The sequence below is a fragment of the Thamnophis sirtalis genome, unplaced genomic scaffold (genome assembly GCF_051295495.1).
Source record: "Thamnophis sirtalis isolate CommonGarterSnake01/CBP01778 unplaced genomic scaffold, rThaSir2_p1.2 scaffold_6, whole genome shotgun sequence".
Lineage (NCBI taxonomy): Eukaryota > Metazoa > Chordata > Lepidosauria > Squamata > Natricidae > Thamnophis > Thamnophis sirtalis.
Window position 1 is genome coordinate 102,427,100 of NW_028261386.1, and position 16,630 is coordinate 102,443,729.

The window sequence follows — 16,630 nt, forward strand, 5'->3', positions numbered from 1 at the left end:
ATGATTACAGTGATGAAGAGGCCTCTTCTCTCTAAAAACAGTGTTGCAGCACAGCTTTGGTTTCCAAAGTTGAACAAATCACAAGACTTCTGGAACACTGTCCTTTGGATGAATGAGACTAAAGTGGAGACGTTTGGCCACAATACAAAGTGGCACGTTTGACAAAAAACAAACATGGATATCAGCACAAACATCTTATACTAACCATCAACAATGGTGGTGGAGCGGGGATGATTTGGGCTTCATTTGTAGTCACAGGGCCCAGACATCTTGCAGTCACTGAGTTGACCATCAACTCTGCTAAACATCAAAGTCTTCTAGAGTCACATGTGAAGCCAGCGGTCTGACAGCTATAGATTGGCCAAGATTGGGTCATGCAACAGGACAATGACCGTAAGCACACCAGCAAGAATACCACAGAATTGCTGAAAAGGAAAAGAATGTTGCAATGGCCCAGTCAAACTCCAGACCTCAACCTGATTGAAATGCTACAGTGAAACCTCAAATGAACTGTACATAAACAAATGCTCACAAACTTCAATTATGTAATGGTGTAAAGTAATGTTGTAAAAATAGTGGACCAAATTCTTCCAAAATCGAATGAAAATTCTTCCAAAACTATCGAATCTTAAGTTTTACACACAGCTGCTCCATTTTGGTTTCTTTTTATAAAATAAACCATGACATGGTGTAATGTCATATTGTTCATCTCAGGTTGTATTTACTTATTTTTAAGAACTGCTAAGGAGCAGATTTTTACTATGTTTTCATACATAAAACCATGGAACAGAAGCAAGGTATACATCCTGTTTACATGACTGTATATACATTCATACACAAACTTAGTCACAGAAAAATGTGTAAAAATGACCATTTCGGTGACAGGACGACATAAATAGCCTCTAGTTTAATTGAATACAAAAACTGTTAAGATATTTTTGGGTGTGGATATAATCCAACCTGTTTCAATGATCATTTGAATTCGGACTATAGGACAGAGCAACATTAAATTCTTCATTATTTTTAAAAATTGTACAGCATTTGTTCATTGAATTAGATTTCCATAGCTACCTGACCAGTGGTGGTTTCAAATTTTTTCCCTACCGGTTCGGTGTCGTGGCTTGGTGAGGGGGGTTCGTGTGACTGAGTGGGCATGGCAAACTCAACGTCCCTGACAGCAAGGTGGGGAAACACCTTTCCACCAAGCCACACCCACCCAAACCACACCCACAGAACCCACAGAAAAGTTTGGCCAAGTCTTCTAGTGTTCAACCTGGCTACTTCTCGCCTCCTTCTCATGTTTCCTCTGTGTGCCTGAGCCCAAGAAGAAGAAAAGCAGCCATGTTGAATGCTGCAGCAGAGAGAAGCCAAAGTTTTCAGTCGAGGTGCTTGGAAGACAGTTCCTGTGGCTCCTGTCCCTTTATGGTCCCCCCTTTCCCCTGCATTGAAGTACCTTAAAGATGGAAGCTGGTGGCTGCCTTCCGAGCAGCTCTTCTGGGACACTGTCCCTCTGGCATAACAGACCTGGTCCAGTGGGCAGCTGCAAGCAGCATAAGCAAGCAATGGGGCACATGACCAGTGCAAACAGAGCAGCGATGGTGGCGATGGTCACAGGCAACACATTGCATACCGGTGCCACTTGTGCCAGGCCATCAGACATGACCAGGGGAAAGCTAGTAGTGATTTAGTGGCCAACAGGCAGGCAGGGTTGGGCAAGTGAGCAGCAAACAGGCGGGCGAGGCAGGCAACCACTAAGAAAAAATATAACAACAAATCCAAAATCAACATATTAGCAACAGCTAGACTTATTTATTGTATTTGCCGCTTCCCTGAAAATATATATTGCTTGATATATCATCTTAGCCCAACTCCTAAAGGGAAAATCAAGTTTTTAAAGGTTTTTTTGTAATTTTTTTGGTATACATTACAAATACTTGGCACCAGATGTGGATTGCTCCCGGTATGCACCGGTATGGGCAGAAAGGTAACGGAAATCAGCCACACCTTTGCATACGGGAGCACCCGCAGCCTAGAAACCCTCCCATACCGGTCCGATCAGGATGCGTCCGAGACTGGAACGGGCTTCAACACTGCTCTGGCTTGGTCTCCTCTGAAAAAGTCCCCCCTGCTTTCTTCTCTTTGAGAAGCGGCTTTCAAAATGGGGACTTTGCAAACTGCTTCACAAGAGAAGGAAGCTGGGAGGGGGCTTCTTCAGATGAGCCGAGGCTGAAGTGGGCTTCGTGGATCCACCACCGCCACTGCTGCCACCACCGCAACCCCCACGCCCAAGCCGCAAGTTAAAACCCCACAGGAGTTCTGGGGTTTCTCACAGCCGCCGTCAGCCACAGCACGCCCAAGCAGCATGCTAAAACTCCCTACCGCCAACTCTACAGCTCCTCTCATCAATTAAAAAAAATGGACTGTGCTCCCCAGCACTGCCACCTTCCCCAATTATGGAGAGCTCCGGATTGGGGCTTGGCACGCAGGGCATTGCTGGAGCTGAAGGGGCTGGTCTTCCCCTCTGACACCAGCCATGGGAGGAAGGTAAAGCCAAACCTTGCCCAGGCAAGAACTGCTGGCAGGGGTGGGTGAGGCTGCAGGGCAAACCTGGCTGGAAGTTGTTTGTAAATCTCCCCAAAAGAGGAAGGGGAGGAAGTTCTGCTGCTGTCCAGGTTGATTTTATAATAAGAGAAGACCTGGGTATGTTTTTATTAGACAGCCTTTCCTAACAAGACTGATTTTTGCTTGCATCACTGTTGGTCTCAAATTCGTTTGTTAAGTCCCCATGATTCATAATTATGTTTATGAGTTGCTAATATCACCATCCTGAGTAATTCCCTTTGGAGCACTTTCCATTTTGACAATTTAGGAAAGAAGTGTTGTATTTTGGGCTTACTTGAATGAAATTTAGATGTAGGCATCAGGGGAGGGTTAATTTGAAAATGAACAATGAAAGAGAAGCAGATTTCTGTACCTAACAGAAAGGAAAGGAAAACACTGAAAAGTGTTGAGGAGCTGAGGGTGTGTGAGTCAGGGAATTCCAGACCAGAAAGATTGTTTTGTATTCCAGTTGAATTAGGACTGGTTCTTTGTGAAGGATCTGTGAGAATTTTGAAATATTGCAATAAGCCCCAAGGAAAAATAAATAAAGCAGAAAGATTTAATTAAAGGAGAAGAGAAGGAATGGCAAAACATCCATTAACTGCTTTGAAAATGCCTTTGTAACGTGTTTTCAGTTGTAGGATTGGAAATATTTGATTAACTGTATGCTTTAATGTTCAAAAAAAATAATTTTTATCAGTATAAGCAGAGCAGTTTGCAAAAATCATTATAGTAAACTGAATACCACTGTAGAACATAATTTCTCACCAAAAATGCAATTTAATCAGTGACGTGCGGTGAGGTTTATGGCTGGTGAGGCACTGACCCAATGGTAGGTTTCAAATTTTTTTCGACTTGTGGACTTCAATTCCCAGAATTCCACAGCCAGGCATTCTCAGTTCCGATTTAAAGCGACACCATTTGTTTTTCTCCTTCGCGAAAAAGTTTCCTTCATTCTTTTTCTTCTCCCTCCCCATCCTTCCTCCCTCTGGGCTTATGTAGTTTTATCCAGGTGTGTGTGTGTGTGTGTGTGTGTGTGTGTGTGTGTGTGTGTGTGTTTGAAAAGGCAACATGGCTCTGCCTGCAATCAAACTACACTTGGGGAGGGATCTACACTTGAGGATGGAGTTTGAATTCCTCCCCCTCCCTCCGACCCACACGTACCTTTTCCAGCTGTTTCAGAGAGGATTTCAACTCTGCTCTTGCCTGTCATCATGAAAAGAAAAAAATGTAAAAGGAAAAAGGGAAGAGGTAAGGTCTGGCTGAGCTAGTTGCTGCCAGAGTCACCATGGATAACTCTGCTTAGTGCTTAACTGTTTTAAAAAGCCTCTAAAAAGCGCCCTCTACAGGAGGAGGCAGGAGAAGCCTTCTAGCATTCCACTTGGCTGCTTCTCGCCTCCTCATGTTTGCTCTGTGTATATGAGCCCAAGAAGGAGGAGAGAATCAGCCATGTTGAATGCTGCAGCAGAGAGAAGCAGAACATTTCTGCCTCCCTTCACAGCAAAGCTGCTCAAAAGGCAGCTCCTGTGACTGCCTGTCCCTTTTTAGTTCCCACCTCCCCCCCCCCATCGAACTACCTTAAAAACTGAGGCTGGCGTCTGCCTTCTGAGCATCTCCGCTGTGATGCCCTCCATACGGTGCAACAGACTGTTCTCCTGGCTGGGTTCAGCGGCTGGCCAGGAACGGCAATGGCAGGCAAATAGGGTGCATATACATGACCAGTGCAAACAGGCCGATGACAGTGCCAAGGGTCACCAGAATTGTCCAGTGATTGTTGCCGTCATCCTGTTCATGTGTACCCCATTGCCTGCTGGTGCCGCTTGTGGCCAGCCACCGGACCTGGCCAGGAGAATGGCCTGGTGTGCCAGAAGGACAGCATCATGGCAGAGCTTCTTGGAAAGTAGCCAAAAATTACTAGCAGCTGGAGGCTTCCCACAAAAGGTGGCCAAGCCTTGCCATGCTCCCACCACCACCATGGTGACCAGAATTTAAGGTAGGTGAGCGAGGCGGAGGGAGAGCAGCCAGCGAACGGGTGGCCACTCTGAGGCAAGGATGGACTCGGGGAATGGCGTATACTCTGACCCAGCCTATGGCAATGTGCATAGCTGGGCTTCGTGGCGAAGCAACGGCAATATATATAGGGCTTGGGTGGGTGAGGCAAGCATCGGGCAGTTGGGGGTGGCAAGTGAGCCTTGGGTGGGTGGGCGGGGCTAGCAAGTGGCAAGTGGGTGGGCAGGGCGAGCAAGTGGCGACAAGGGGACCATTTCAGGGGCATGGTTCACCAGCAATCGCTACTGGTTCTGGCCATATTTCCAGTACCGGATCAAATGAACCTGTGAGAACCAGCTGAATACCATCTCTGTTCCTGACTCTGGGTATTATAAAGAAATAAAGACCCACAAAAACAACATAGCAAATAAAAAAAGATGACAAAAAAACCCCAAATCCTATAAAACATATTCACAACAACTAGACCCATTTATTATATTTTCTGCTTTCCTGAAGATATATATTGCTTGATATATTATCTTAGCCCAACTCTTAATGGGAAAATCAAGTTTGTAAAGTTTTTATTTGGGAAGGCAATAAAATAATTCCTTACATAGCCTGAAACATATTTCATGCAGGGGTTCTCCCCATAATGAGGTACTCTTCCCTTTGGAGGGGGACAATAATATAACAACTCTTATGTAAATTTAAATATGGAAATTGGGATTCAGGTATGAAAATAACAATGCAATAACATCGGTGTGGCTGCATCTCCTATTGGTAAATCCATAATTCTTCATATAATGATACATTACAAATAATTGGCATGTAAATCAGAAGTGCTTTTGTATTTTTAAAACATACTGATTTTTACAGCAACACTTCAATAAATTTATGGATACAGTGAGACAAGAGTGATACAAGTCTACATCAGCTTGACCCGTTTTATATTTCCAAAGTAGGTTATTATTCAATCGTGTTCTATGTCCCCTCTTGCTCATTTTTGGAATACAGAAGTTCTGCTAACACAATGATTGACTAAAGATCAGCCTTCTTAAATATTTGAGCACTCTACTGGAGTATAAGAACATTGACAAACCATTACAAATAAGGTGGCTTAAGGACATGACATGAGTGACTGTCAGAGTCTATATAGATAAGGTAAGGTAAGAAAAGATTTGCAATTTGTATGTTTTTAACATTGTAATTAAAACTTTTCCTTCTACACAGAATATTTAGATTCCAAGAAGAACAGTAAATTTATTCTTTGCAATGAAAACGTTTATCAATGAAAATTGAGTTCATGAAACTAATGAATTATTTAAGGAAACTAATCTAATAACACACAAACACATATAATTTTCCATTATGTTAGCAGGATTCATGATTTTTAAAGAACTGAATTAATACAATATTGACCATAAATGTAGGCAGTATTGATAATTGCTCTATTATTACATCAACAGCTGAAGCAATGGAGCCAGAGAATGAGTTCCTGTATAAATACAAAGGACTCTATTTCGTAACTGGTTCGTCCTCACCTGAAAATTTAGATTCACTGGACAATTTTGAAATTCGAGATGATGATATCTTCGTAATCACATATCCTAAATCTGGTAAGTTCAAAGATGTCTTCCAAGAAAGAGTTAAACTTGTGTCCAATGTTGTTATTCAGTTCCTCAGTGTTTGGTTGCTGTGACGCTGTTGCTCTATAAACAGATTTTAACATTTCACATTTTATAAGAAGATGGAAATGTAGGGGAAATAAGATGCTAAACCCCTACTTTCATCCTTTATATTTTACTCCACATTGGCTACATTGATAACCATGGCTAGTCACTCTCTCTCAGCCAATTTACCTCACAGGACTGTTGTGAGGAAAATAGGAGGAGGAGGAAGTACTAGGTATGTTTGCCATCTTGAATTACTTCTAAAACTAAAAAGGCAGGATAGAAATAAATGTTTAAATTAATAGCTATTCTTTTCTCATCCATCCATCCGTCAGCTTCATCTATCATATTTAGTAGTTAATTGTCTTTATGCATCTCTGAAACATTTGCTCTTCTCCATGATTAGGAAGGTTGGCTTTGCATAAGTTCAACTTTCTCCAAATAATAATGGGCAAACTATTTTAATTATTCCTTATTTGTAGGAACAATATGGACTCAGAATATTGCCAGTTTGATTGTTTATGAAGGTCACCGAGATGGAACTGAAAATATTACTCTAATTGACAGAGCACCATGGCTGGAGTATAATATATTCCATGTAGATTTACCTAATCGCCCATCACCTCGTGTCATTTGTTCCCATCTGCCCTACTATTTGATACCCAAAGGATTAGGAAAAAGCAAAGCAAAAGTAGGACATGTTTTGTTAACTGGTGAGCTAGTGTGGGGAGCTGCCTGCATTCTTTTCGTTTAGCTCTGCATCTGAATGTTTTATTAACAAATAGGCAAGAGTACAGAAACAAATATTAGATTGTTCCAATATGTTGGAATAGCAAATTCTGAAGTGTGAGGGGGGAAAAACACAAACAAAACAATGTTAATATCAGAAGGTCATGCCCAGCAGAAACAGCTAACAACCAAACTGAATATCAAATCCCTTAAACTTATTTTTCCCAAGGTGACACACCCAGGTAGATCGTAACACTTGGTGTTGCATGTCCAGTTGCGATCTTAACATATCTGGAGGATGTCAAGTTGAGGGATGCTATTTTTATCCTTCAAATATCAAACTGCATTGCTAACCAGTCTGCTTATTCTGTATCTACATTTAATTCATGGTGATGGTTTTGATGTTTAAACCCCTTCCTCAGTTGAGAACATGTTATTTGAAGAACCTCCCCTCCCCAGTTGCAGCTGTGCATTGCATCAAGTCCAAAAGGAAAGGCATGTGGGGGTCCTATCAGCTAGGGAGATTTGTCATCAGGATCCATGAGGAAAACCTTTTCTTCTGTGTTGTCTGCCATATGGAAAATCATTCCTCCAAGTCAAGGTTGACCCCAATCCTGGTGGACTGCTGAAAGGCTCTCAAATATGGTTTTGCTAATGAGCTTTGAGATCCCCTGATAGAATGGAACATGTTAGATGAATGTATGAAAGTTACTTGATGAACTCTCTGTACGCTTTGCTGTCAATCTGTCTTTTCTTCTTCTTTTCTTCTTGGTTTTTTTGACTAGGTATTATCATCTCTGTCTTACAGATTATTTATGTGCTTAGAAATCCAAAGGATGTCTTGGTTTCTAGCTACCATTTTCACAAAATATCAGTAAAAATGGAAACCCCAAAAGACTTTGATATATTTTTTGAGAAGTTTTTGGCTGGTAAAGGTAAGAAGAATTTGATCGTGACAAGGTTTTGTCCATTTTTGATTTCGATAAAAGACTATAAAAATATTTTAATCCGTTTCCCACCAAGAGCAAACAATCTACTCTCGCTCCTTACATAATGAATAATGATTCTCTATACTCGTCCAGTAATTTGTCCAAACTCTACACAAATATTTAATAGTAGGAAGTGTGCAGTCGTGGGATTCAAAAAAAATTTAACTGTCAGTACTGTGGGCTTGGCTTGGTGGGCGTGGCATGGTGTGGTAGGCATGGCAGGTGAAGTATACTGTAAAATCTCCATTCCATCACCACTCCAGGGGAAGGTTATGGCAAAATCCCTGTTAGGAATATAATTCTAACGGTTGAGTTGGCAATATATAAATCATGTAGCAATGCTGTAACTATTTCTTTAAAGCATTCTATAAAATGTGATTGGGTGCTGTTTTCCTCAATCGGCCATAAGAGGGAGCCAGAATGTCTGTTAGCTCTCTCTCTCTATTTGTTAGATGCTGGGTTGATTTAGAAAGTGCCATGAGCAATTGTAATTTTTGCAACTGTGAGCAAACTTTGAGTACCGGACTGATTGTATAATACTAGACTATGCTATTTGGATTATCCCTTAACTGAAAGACATTGATGACTGACTGTATTATCCGTGTATGACTTGGACTGTTTGATGGACTCTGATACCTCTATTTCCATGAAAGTAAAAACCTATTTAAACTATAGTGTCTCTGTAATGCTGGTTTGTGTGTTCTCCAACACAACTCTAACAACGCTTCTCTGAACGTACTCGCTCTCCCAACGGGGAGCTTACCTAACAATCCCCATTCCCTCTCGATCAGCTGGGACTCAGGAAGCAAAGAATAGATGGGGGCAGAGCCAGTTAGAGGTGGTGTTTTTACTGATTATCCAAACTATCATAATTTTCAAAGTATAAGACACACCTTTTTCCCTCAAAAAAGAGCCTGAAAATCTGGGTGCATCTAATACACTGAATACAGCATTTTTTTGACTCCTGAAAATCTGCTCTCTTCACCAAAGTGGCTGTGTATCACCATTAGGAGGCATACAGAGTGCTGCTGGGGGCTGGAGAGGGCAGAAATAAGCAAATACCAGGTGATATTTTGCTCAATTTTGCTCCCCCAGCCCCCAGGAGCACTCTGTAACTCTCCTAAAGTGTAAGAGAAAAGACTGCCGACTGCCAGAAATTTGGCAGATTGAATTTCGCCAGGCTGAAGGTTGACTCAGCCTTCCATCCTTCGAGGTGGATTAAATGAGGACCCAGATTGTTGGGGGCAATATGCTGACTCTGTGAACCGCTTACAGAGGACTGTAAAAGCACTATGAAGCGGTACATAAGTCTAAGTGCTATTGTTATTGCTATCTCTGACACAGATGGTCAGCTGCATCACTGCAGGACCGAGATGAACCTATCAGTGGTTTACAGTCCGTGTTTTGTAATTCGTGACTAGACTATGTAAATATTAGGGTAGCCTCTTCTTAAACTATCATGCTTTGATCTTTAGACCCACCAGGATCATAAAGTTGTGGGGAAAATTCAAGCAATAATCTTTATATGTAACTCATTTCTCTCCTATCAGTGGTTTGTAGTTCATGGCTAGACCATGTAGAAGGCTGGTGTGCTCATAAGGGTGATTTCAATATTCTCTTCCTGTCTTATGAAGAAATGAAAAAGGTAATGTGTGTTTGTATTGTGTTATGTATTGCAATATGAACAATCATTATGCACAGAAAGCTTTGGAAATGATGGGATGTGTAAATAACCTATTCCAATAGGGAGTAGCAGAGGTGAACACAGAGCCAATCTTGATTATTTCTGTGATCTTCTATTTCATTTCATTTCATTTCATTTATTAAAATTTATAGGCCGCCCTTTTCCCTGAGGGGACTCAGGGCGGCTTACAATCACAAGGGAGGGGGGTGCAATATCAAAAAACAAAACAAAATGTGAACAAAGAAAAGTAATAAAACACAACTTTCGTTCAACAATCAAACACTCGGGCGGGTGAATTGGGAACCTATCCCCAGGCCTGCTGGGAGAGCCAGGTCTTGAGGGCTGCGCGGAAGGTCTGGATGGTGGTGAGGGTACGGATCTCAACGGGGAGATCGTTCCACAGGGTCGGAGCTGCAACAGAAAAGGCTCTCCTCCGTGTGGTCGCCAGTCGGCATTGACTGGCAGATGGGATTCGGAGGAGGCCCAGTCTGTGCGATCTAATTGGTCGGAGGGAGGTAATCGGCAGAAGGCGGTCTCTCAAGTACCCAGATCCACTACCATGGAGTGCTTTAAAGGTGGTCATCAGTACCCTGAAGCGCACCCGGAGACCGACAGGTAGCCAGTGCAGCTCGCGGAGGACAGGTGTAACGTGGGCGAACCGCGCTGCGCCCACTATCACTCGCGCGGCTGCATTCTGGACTAACTGTAGTCGCCGGATGCACTTCAAGGGCAACCCCATGTAGAGCCCATTGCAGTATTCCAGCCTAGAGATCACAAGGGCTCGAGTGACTGTTGTGAGAGCCTCCCGGTCTAGGTAGGGCCGCAACTGGCGGACCAGGCGAACCTGGGTAAATGCCCCCCTGGTCACAGCTGACAGCTGGTGGTCAAAAGTCAGCTGTGGGTCCAGGAGGACTCCTAAGTTGCGGACCCTATCTGAGGGGTATAAAATTTGACCCCCCAGCCTAAGTGTTGGTACAGTAGCCAAATTATTGGGAGGGAAGCACAACAGCCACTCGGTCTTGTCCGGGTTGAGTACCAGTTTGTTAGCACTCATCCAGTGTTTAACGGCCTCAAGACCCTGGTTCATCACGTCCACCGCTTCATTGAGTTGGCACGGGCGGACAGATACAGCTGCGTATCGTCCGCATATTGGTGGTATTTTATCCCGTGCCTCCGAATGATCTCGCCCAGCGGTTTCATGTATATGTTAAATAGCAGGGGGGATAAGACCGAACCCTGCGGCACCCCACATGTTAGGGGCCTCAGGGACGATCTCTGCCCCCCGACCAACACCGACTGCGACCTGTCCGAGAGGTAGGAGGAGAACCACTGCAAAACAGTGCCTCCCACTCCCACCTCCCGCAGTCGTCGCAGAAGGATACCATGGTCGATGGTATCGAAAGCCGCTGAGAGGTCAAGGAGAACCAGGATGGACGCATAGCCTCCATCTCTGGCCCTCCAGAGATCATCGGTCAATGCGACCAAAGCGGTTTCTGTGCTGTAACCAGGTCTGAAGCCAGACTGGAAGGGGTCAAGATAACTTCTAGAGAATCTCTTAACAAGTTCAGCAAAATAAAGCTGATCTAATTTTTGATAGACTTAGTTTATATATAAGGAGAATCCAATTAGCACAATTTACCTGCAATCAGAAAAATGTTAGCCTATTATATTATATTGTATTGTATTGTATTGTATTGCATTGCATTGCATTGCATTGCATTGCATTGCATTGCATTGCATTGCATTGCATTGCATTGCATTGCATTATAGGTATAAATGTAAATATATATTAATATGAATATGAATATAAATATGAATATATTTTCCATAATATTTGGCTCAGAAGAGATTGACTCAACACAATGGCATTTTTAAGAGAGGCATTTTCTGAAACTTGCTTGGGACCTGGCCACCCTCTGATGCAGCCAAGAAAACATGAAAACATTCACCAGAAGTCCCAAAGCAACATTTCTTTTTTTTAATTCATTCATATTGCTTCTATGTACAGTTTTCATTTAAAAAATTACTTTATCTCAAGGTAATTTTTTTTGTAGGAAAATAATTAAAGTTTAATATGCAAGATACTGTATAACGAAGAAATTATCTTGAGAATTTCCCAAAGATATGAACAATATATATATATATTTTCTCCAGTGTTATAGATGAACTAATATAAAGCACTATCAAATTACAGGATTTGAGAAGTTCTGTACTGAAAATATGCAACTTCCTAGGAAGAGAACTAACTGAAAAGGAGGTGGATGATGTGGTGTATAAAGCTACATTTGATAACATGAAGGTGGATTCTAGAGCAAACTACACATTAATGCCTCCTGCACTTCTAGATTTCAGCAAAGGAAACTTTCTTCGCAAAGGTAGATTAGTAATAATTCATACTCTGGGGCTTTTGGAATGTGCCAGGCTTCATCTGAAACCAGGGTTGTCACCTTCACTTCAAAGGTGCTTTCTAAAGTGGTATGGCTATGTCACAACAGCCTCTCTTTCTGCTATCTCTCCATGATGTTGTGTTTGCCTCATCAGCAGCCTATATTTGAGGCAGCCGTAAGCTTTTCTTAGTTGTGCCAATGTTGGTGTTCTCCTATTCACCCTAACAAATTTCTGGTGTGGATATAATCTGACATGTTTCAATGATCATTCTGTTGGTTGTACAATCTAATGATTCTTCAGGAATGGCACAGTTTAACCTCATACTGACCACTTTAAGATGGTGGAGACACAACCTCTTCACTCTCTACCTTTGGTAATCAACCTCACCAGGATTGTGGTGGGTCACATGGTTAGGACATTGGGTTGAAAGTTAGCAAGCCCATGTTTGAAATTCGAGTGCTCCTGGATGGTGTGGTGAGCTCCTGTCATTCTCTCTAGCACCCTGTTGGGAACTTGAAAAGAGCACCTCTCCCGGGGCATCTCCCTGGAAACAGTGATGTCACTGACTAATCCTTTCAACCTGGAAAGGATAATCTACTTATCAACCTGAAAAAATAGTCTCTCCGAAATATGAATGCACTGTCCTCCAGTCTTAGAACTGTCTCCTCTAAATCTGCAGGGACCTATCCAATGATCAAAAAGCCATCAATCGTTTCTCTTAAACATTGGACCAACTGGGTGAACTCAACATCATTTAGAACCTCACTGGGAGACCATTGATTCCATGATTACAGTGATGAAGAGGCCTCTCTCTCAAAAAACAGCATTGCAGCACAGCTTTGGTTTCCAAAGTTGCAGCTGAACAAATCACAAGACTTTCATGAGATGTTTGGTCACAATACAAAGGGCCACGTTTGGCAAAAACCAAACACTGGATATCAGCACAAACATCTTATACTAACCATCAAGCATGGTGGTGGAGTGGGATGATTTGGGCTTGATTTGTAGTCACGGGGCCTGGACACCTTTCAGTCACTGAGTTGACCATCAACTCCACTAAATACCAAAGTATTCCAGAGTCACATGTGAAGCCAGAGGTCTGACAGCTAAAGATTGGCCAACATTGGTTCATGCAACAGGACAATGACCCTAAGAACACCAGCAAATATACCACGGAATGGCTGAAAAGGAAAAGAATTAAGGTATTACAATGGCCAGTCAAAGTGCAGTCCTCAATCTGATTGAAATGCTACGGTGAAACCTCAAGTGAAACAAGTAAGCAAATGCTCAGAAACTTCATTTAACTGAAGCCATGTTGTAAAGAATAGTGGGCCAAAATTCATCCAAAATTATTGAATCTTAAGTTTTACATGCACAGCTTCTCCATTTTGGTTTCCTTTTTCAAAATAAATCATGACATGGTGTAACGTCATGTTGTTCATCTGAGGTTGTATTTACTTACTTTTAAGAACTGCTAAGGAGCAGATTTTTACTATGTTCTCAGACAAAAAACCATGGAACAGAAGCAGGGTATAAGTCCTGTTTACATGACTGTATATACATTCAAACACAAACTTAGTCACAGAAAAATGCGTAAGTATGACCATTTTGGTGACAGGATGACATAAATAGCCTCCAGATAAAATGAATACAAAAACTGTTGACATTTTTAACCATTGTTTCTCAGGCACTATTGGGGACTGGAAGAATCTCATGACTGTTGCCCAGAGTGAAAGGTTTGACCATGTCTTTAAGGAGAGGATGGAAAAGCTGCCCTTCAAGTTCTGCTGGGATATTCAGGAGGATTCAGAGCCTATTTCCAGCTCAGTGGATGAAAATAATGTGTGATATAAACTTTCAAATGGCTTGAATCAGAGATGATCTTCCAAGAATGGTCTTTATGTAATCTTGTAATTTTCAATTCTCAACTCTGCAGGGACAATAGGACAGAGTAACATTAAATTCTTCATTATTTTTAAACATTGTACAGCATTCGTTTATTGATTTAGTTTTCCATAGCTACCTGAGCAGTTTTGGGTTTCAATTTTTTCTCTACCGGTTCAGTGGGTGTGGCTTGGTGGAGCTTGGTGGAGGGCTTCATGTGACTGAGTGGGAGTACGGCAAGTTGGGGCGACACCATTCCACCAAGCCACACCCACCCAAACCACAGAACCCATTGAAAAGTTTGGCCAAGTCTTCTAGTGTTCAACCTGGCTGCTTCTCGCCTCCTTCTCATGTTTGCTCTGTGTGCCTGAGCCCAAGAAGGAGAAAAGCAGCCATGTTGCATGCTGCGGCAGAGAGAAGCCAAAGTTTTCTGCCTCCCTTTGCAGTAGAGGTGCTTGGAAGGCAGGTCCTGTGGCTCCTGTCCCTTTATGCAACTTCCTAGGAAGAGAACTAACTTGAAAGGAGGTGGATGATATGGTGGATAAATCTACATTTGATAACATGAAGGTGGATTCTAGAGCAAACTACACATTATTGCCACCTGGGATTCTAGTTTTCAGCAAAGGAGACTTTCTTCGCAAAGGTAGATCAGCAATAATTCATACCTTGGGGTTTTTGGAATGTGCCACCCTTCATCTGAAACCAGGGCTGCTACCTTCATCTGAAAGGTGCTTTCTTTTTTTTTCAATATATTTTTATTATTTTTACATTTAAAACAATGCAGTACCATGACCATACATTCACATTATATACAGCTAGTCTCAACCATTAACAATTAGCCTACTTAATACATTGTCTATCCTTCTGTCCAATCACAATATATATAGTTTGTTCCAGTCTTGGCACCTTGTCTTATACCAGTCATAAAATCTGTTTCAGACTTCAAAATATTCTGATTCCCCTTTATTTTTAAGTTCAAAAGTGAGCCTATCTGCTTCCGCACTGGCCAACACTTTTCTGATTATGTCTAGCTCTGATGGTGTATTTTCTTTTTTCCAATATTGTGCATAAGTTATGTGTGCCACAGTTAGTACATGTATAATTAAATAAAGTGTATCTTTCTTAAACCCCTCTGGTATTATACCTAGGAGAAAAAAATCGGGCTTAAACAAGATTTGGTCTCCCACCATTTGTTCTCACCATGATTGAATCATTTTCCAATTTTTTTTTTGCCTCATTTCATGTCCACCACATATGATAAAAAGTGTCTTGTGTTTTTTTACACTTTCAACAATTTGGGTCCAGATTTTTAAACATTTTGGAGAGCCATGCTGGGGGGAGATGCGATCTGTAGAACATCTTATAAAGATTTTCTTTATACGCCATAGCCATTGTTAGTTTCTGATTCAGTATCCAAAGTTTTTCCCACTTAGCCAATTCCACATTATAACCAAAATTTTTCACCCAGGTGACCATAGTTTCTTTGACATGTTCTTCCTCCAGCTTGTATTCCAACAAAAATCTATACAACACTTTGATCAGCCTGTTTTCTGTCTGTATCAAAAGTTTATCTAATGTTGTGTAATCTTTGGCAATACCTTCCTTCTTCCTATTCTGTGCAAACCTTGACTGTATCTGTAAATAAGACCACCATTCTACTTGTACCACTTGTGATGTCAATTCTAATCTAGTTTTGATCTCCCCCTCTCTGTTCAATAACTCTTTATATGTAACTATATTTTTCATATTAATTAAATTTGGGTGTAGGTATGCTTCCATCGTAGATAGCCAAATGGGTATTTTGGTGTAGTGTTCCATATTAATAACTGGAACTGTCTGATATAATGTCTACTGAAATATTTATGTGCACGTCCTTTTTCATACCAAAGGAAGGCATGCCATCTTACTTGGAGGTCATGACCTTCCAATTTGAGTAATCTTTTATTTCTCAACATTATCCATTCTCTTAGCCATGTTAGAGTGGCCGCAGTATAATAAAGTTCCCAATTTGGTATGCCAAATCCTCCTTTTTCCTTAGTGTCTTGCATAGCCTTGAGTTTTATTCTTGGTTTTCTTCCCTGCCAAATAAATTTCAAAACCAGTTGATTCAAATCCTTAAAAAAACCTTTTTCTAATTTAATGGGAATATTCTGAAATAGGAAAAGAAATGTTGGTAATACATTCATTTTTATGACAGCGATCCTACCCATCAGTGACAGTTGTAAGTTTTTCCATCTTTCTAAGTCTTTCTTAGTTTTATTGATCAAATTAGTATAGTTATCTTCTTTGATAGTCACACACCTCGCAGATAAATGTATACCAAGATATTTGACTTTTTTGACAGTTTGGATACCCAATTTCTTCGTTAACTCTTCTTTCGCTTTTGATGTCATATTTTTAACCAACATTTTATTCTTAGTCATATTTATCTTTAAACCCACTGTTTCCCATACTCTGTCAATTCCTCAATAAGTTTCATACCAGACTTTATAGGATCCTCTAACACAAACACTAGATCGTCCACAAAAGCCTGTAACTTTAATTGTTGCTTTTTGATTTCTAGTCCCTTTATCTGTTCCTCTTTATGTACATTCCTGCTAAAACTTATAAGGTTAATATAAACAGCAGCAGGGATAGGGAATAACCTTGTCTTGTACCTTTCTAGATTGCTATACTTTGCGTTAATTCACCATTAA

General features: G+C 41.3%; 1 protein-coding gene across 3 annotated transcripts; it reads left to right on the forward strand.

Moving 5' to 3' along the window:
* The first annotated feature begins 7,544 nt into the window (after nucleotides 1-7,544).
* On the forward strand, nucleotides 7,545-15,120 carry LOC148045144 (amine sulfotransferase-like). 3 transcript variants are annotated; one of them, XR_015697070.1, is made up of 5 exons: nucleotides 7,550-7,924; nucleotides 9,529-9,623; nucleotides 11,857-12,037; nucleotides 12,730-13,325; nucleotides 13,738-13,811. XR_015697070.1 is itself a non-coding variant. In XM_087718606.1 (4 exons), exons 1-4 carry the CDS (start codon nucleotides 7,870-7,872, stop codon nucleotides 13,896-13,898), a joined length of 492 nt encoding a protein of 163 aa, XP_087574732.1. In that variant the 5' UTR covers nucleotides 7,545-7,869; the 3' UTR covers nucleotides 13,899-15,120. The 3 variants fall into 3 exon arrangements, 2 of the variants coding, with proteins under 2 accessions (XP_087574732.1, XP_087574733.1); XM_087718606.1 differs by lacking the exon at nucleotides 12,730-13,325 and having other exon boundaries at nucleotides 7,545-7,924; nucleotides 13,738-15,120; XM_087718607.1 differs by lacking the exon at nucleotides 13,738-13,811 and having other exon boundaries at nucleotides 12,730-13,550.
* The last annotated feature ends 1,510 nt before the right edge of the window (nucleotides 15,121-16,630 follow it).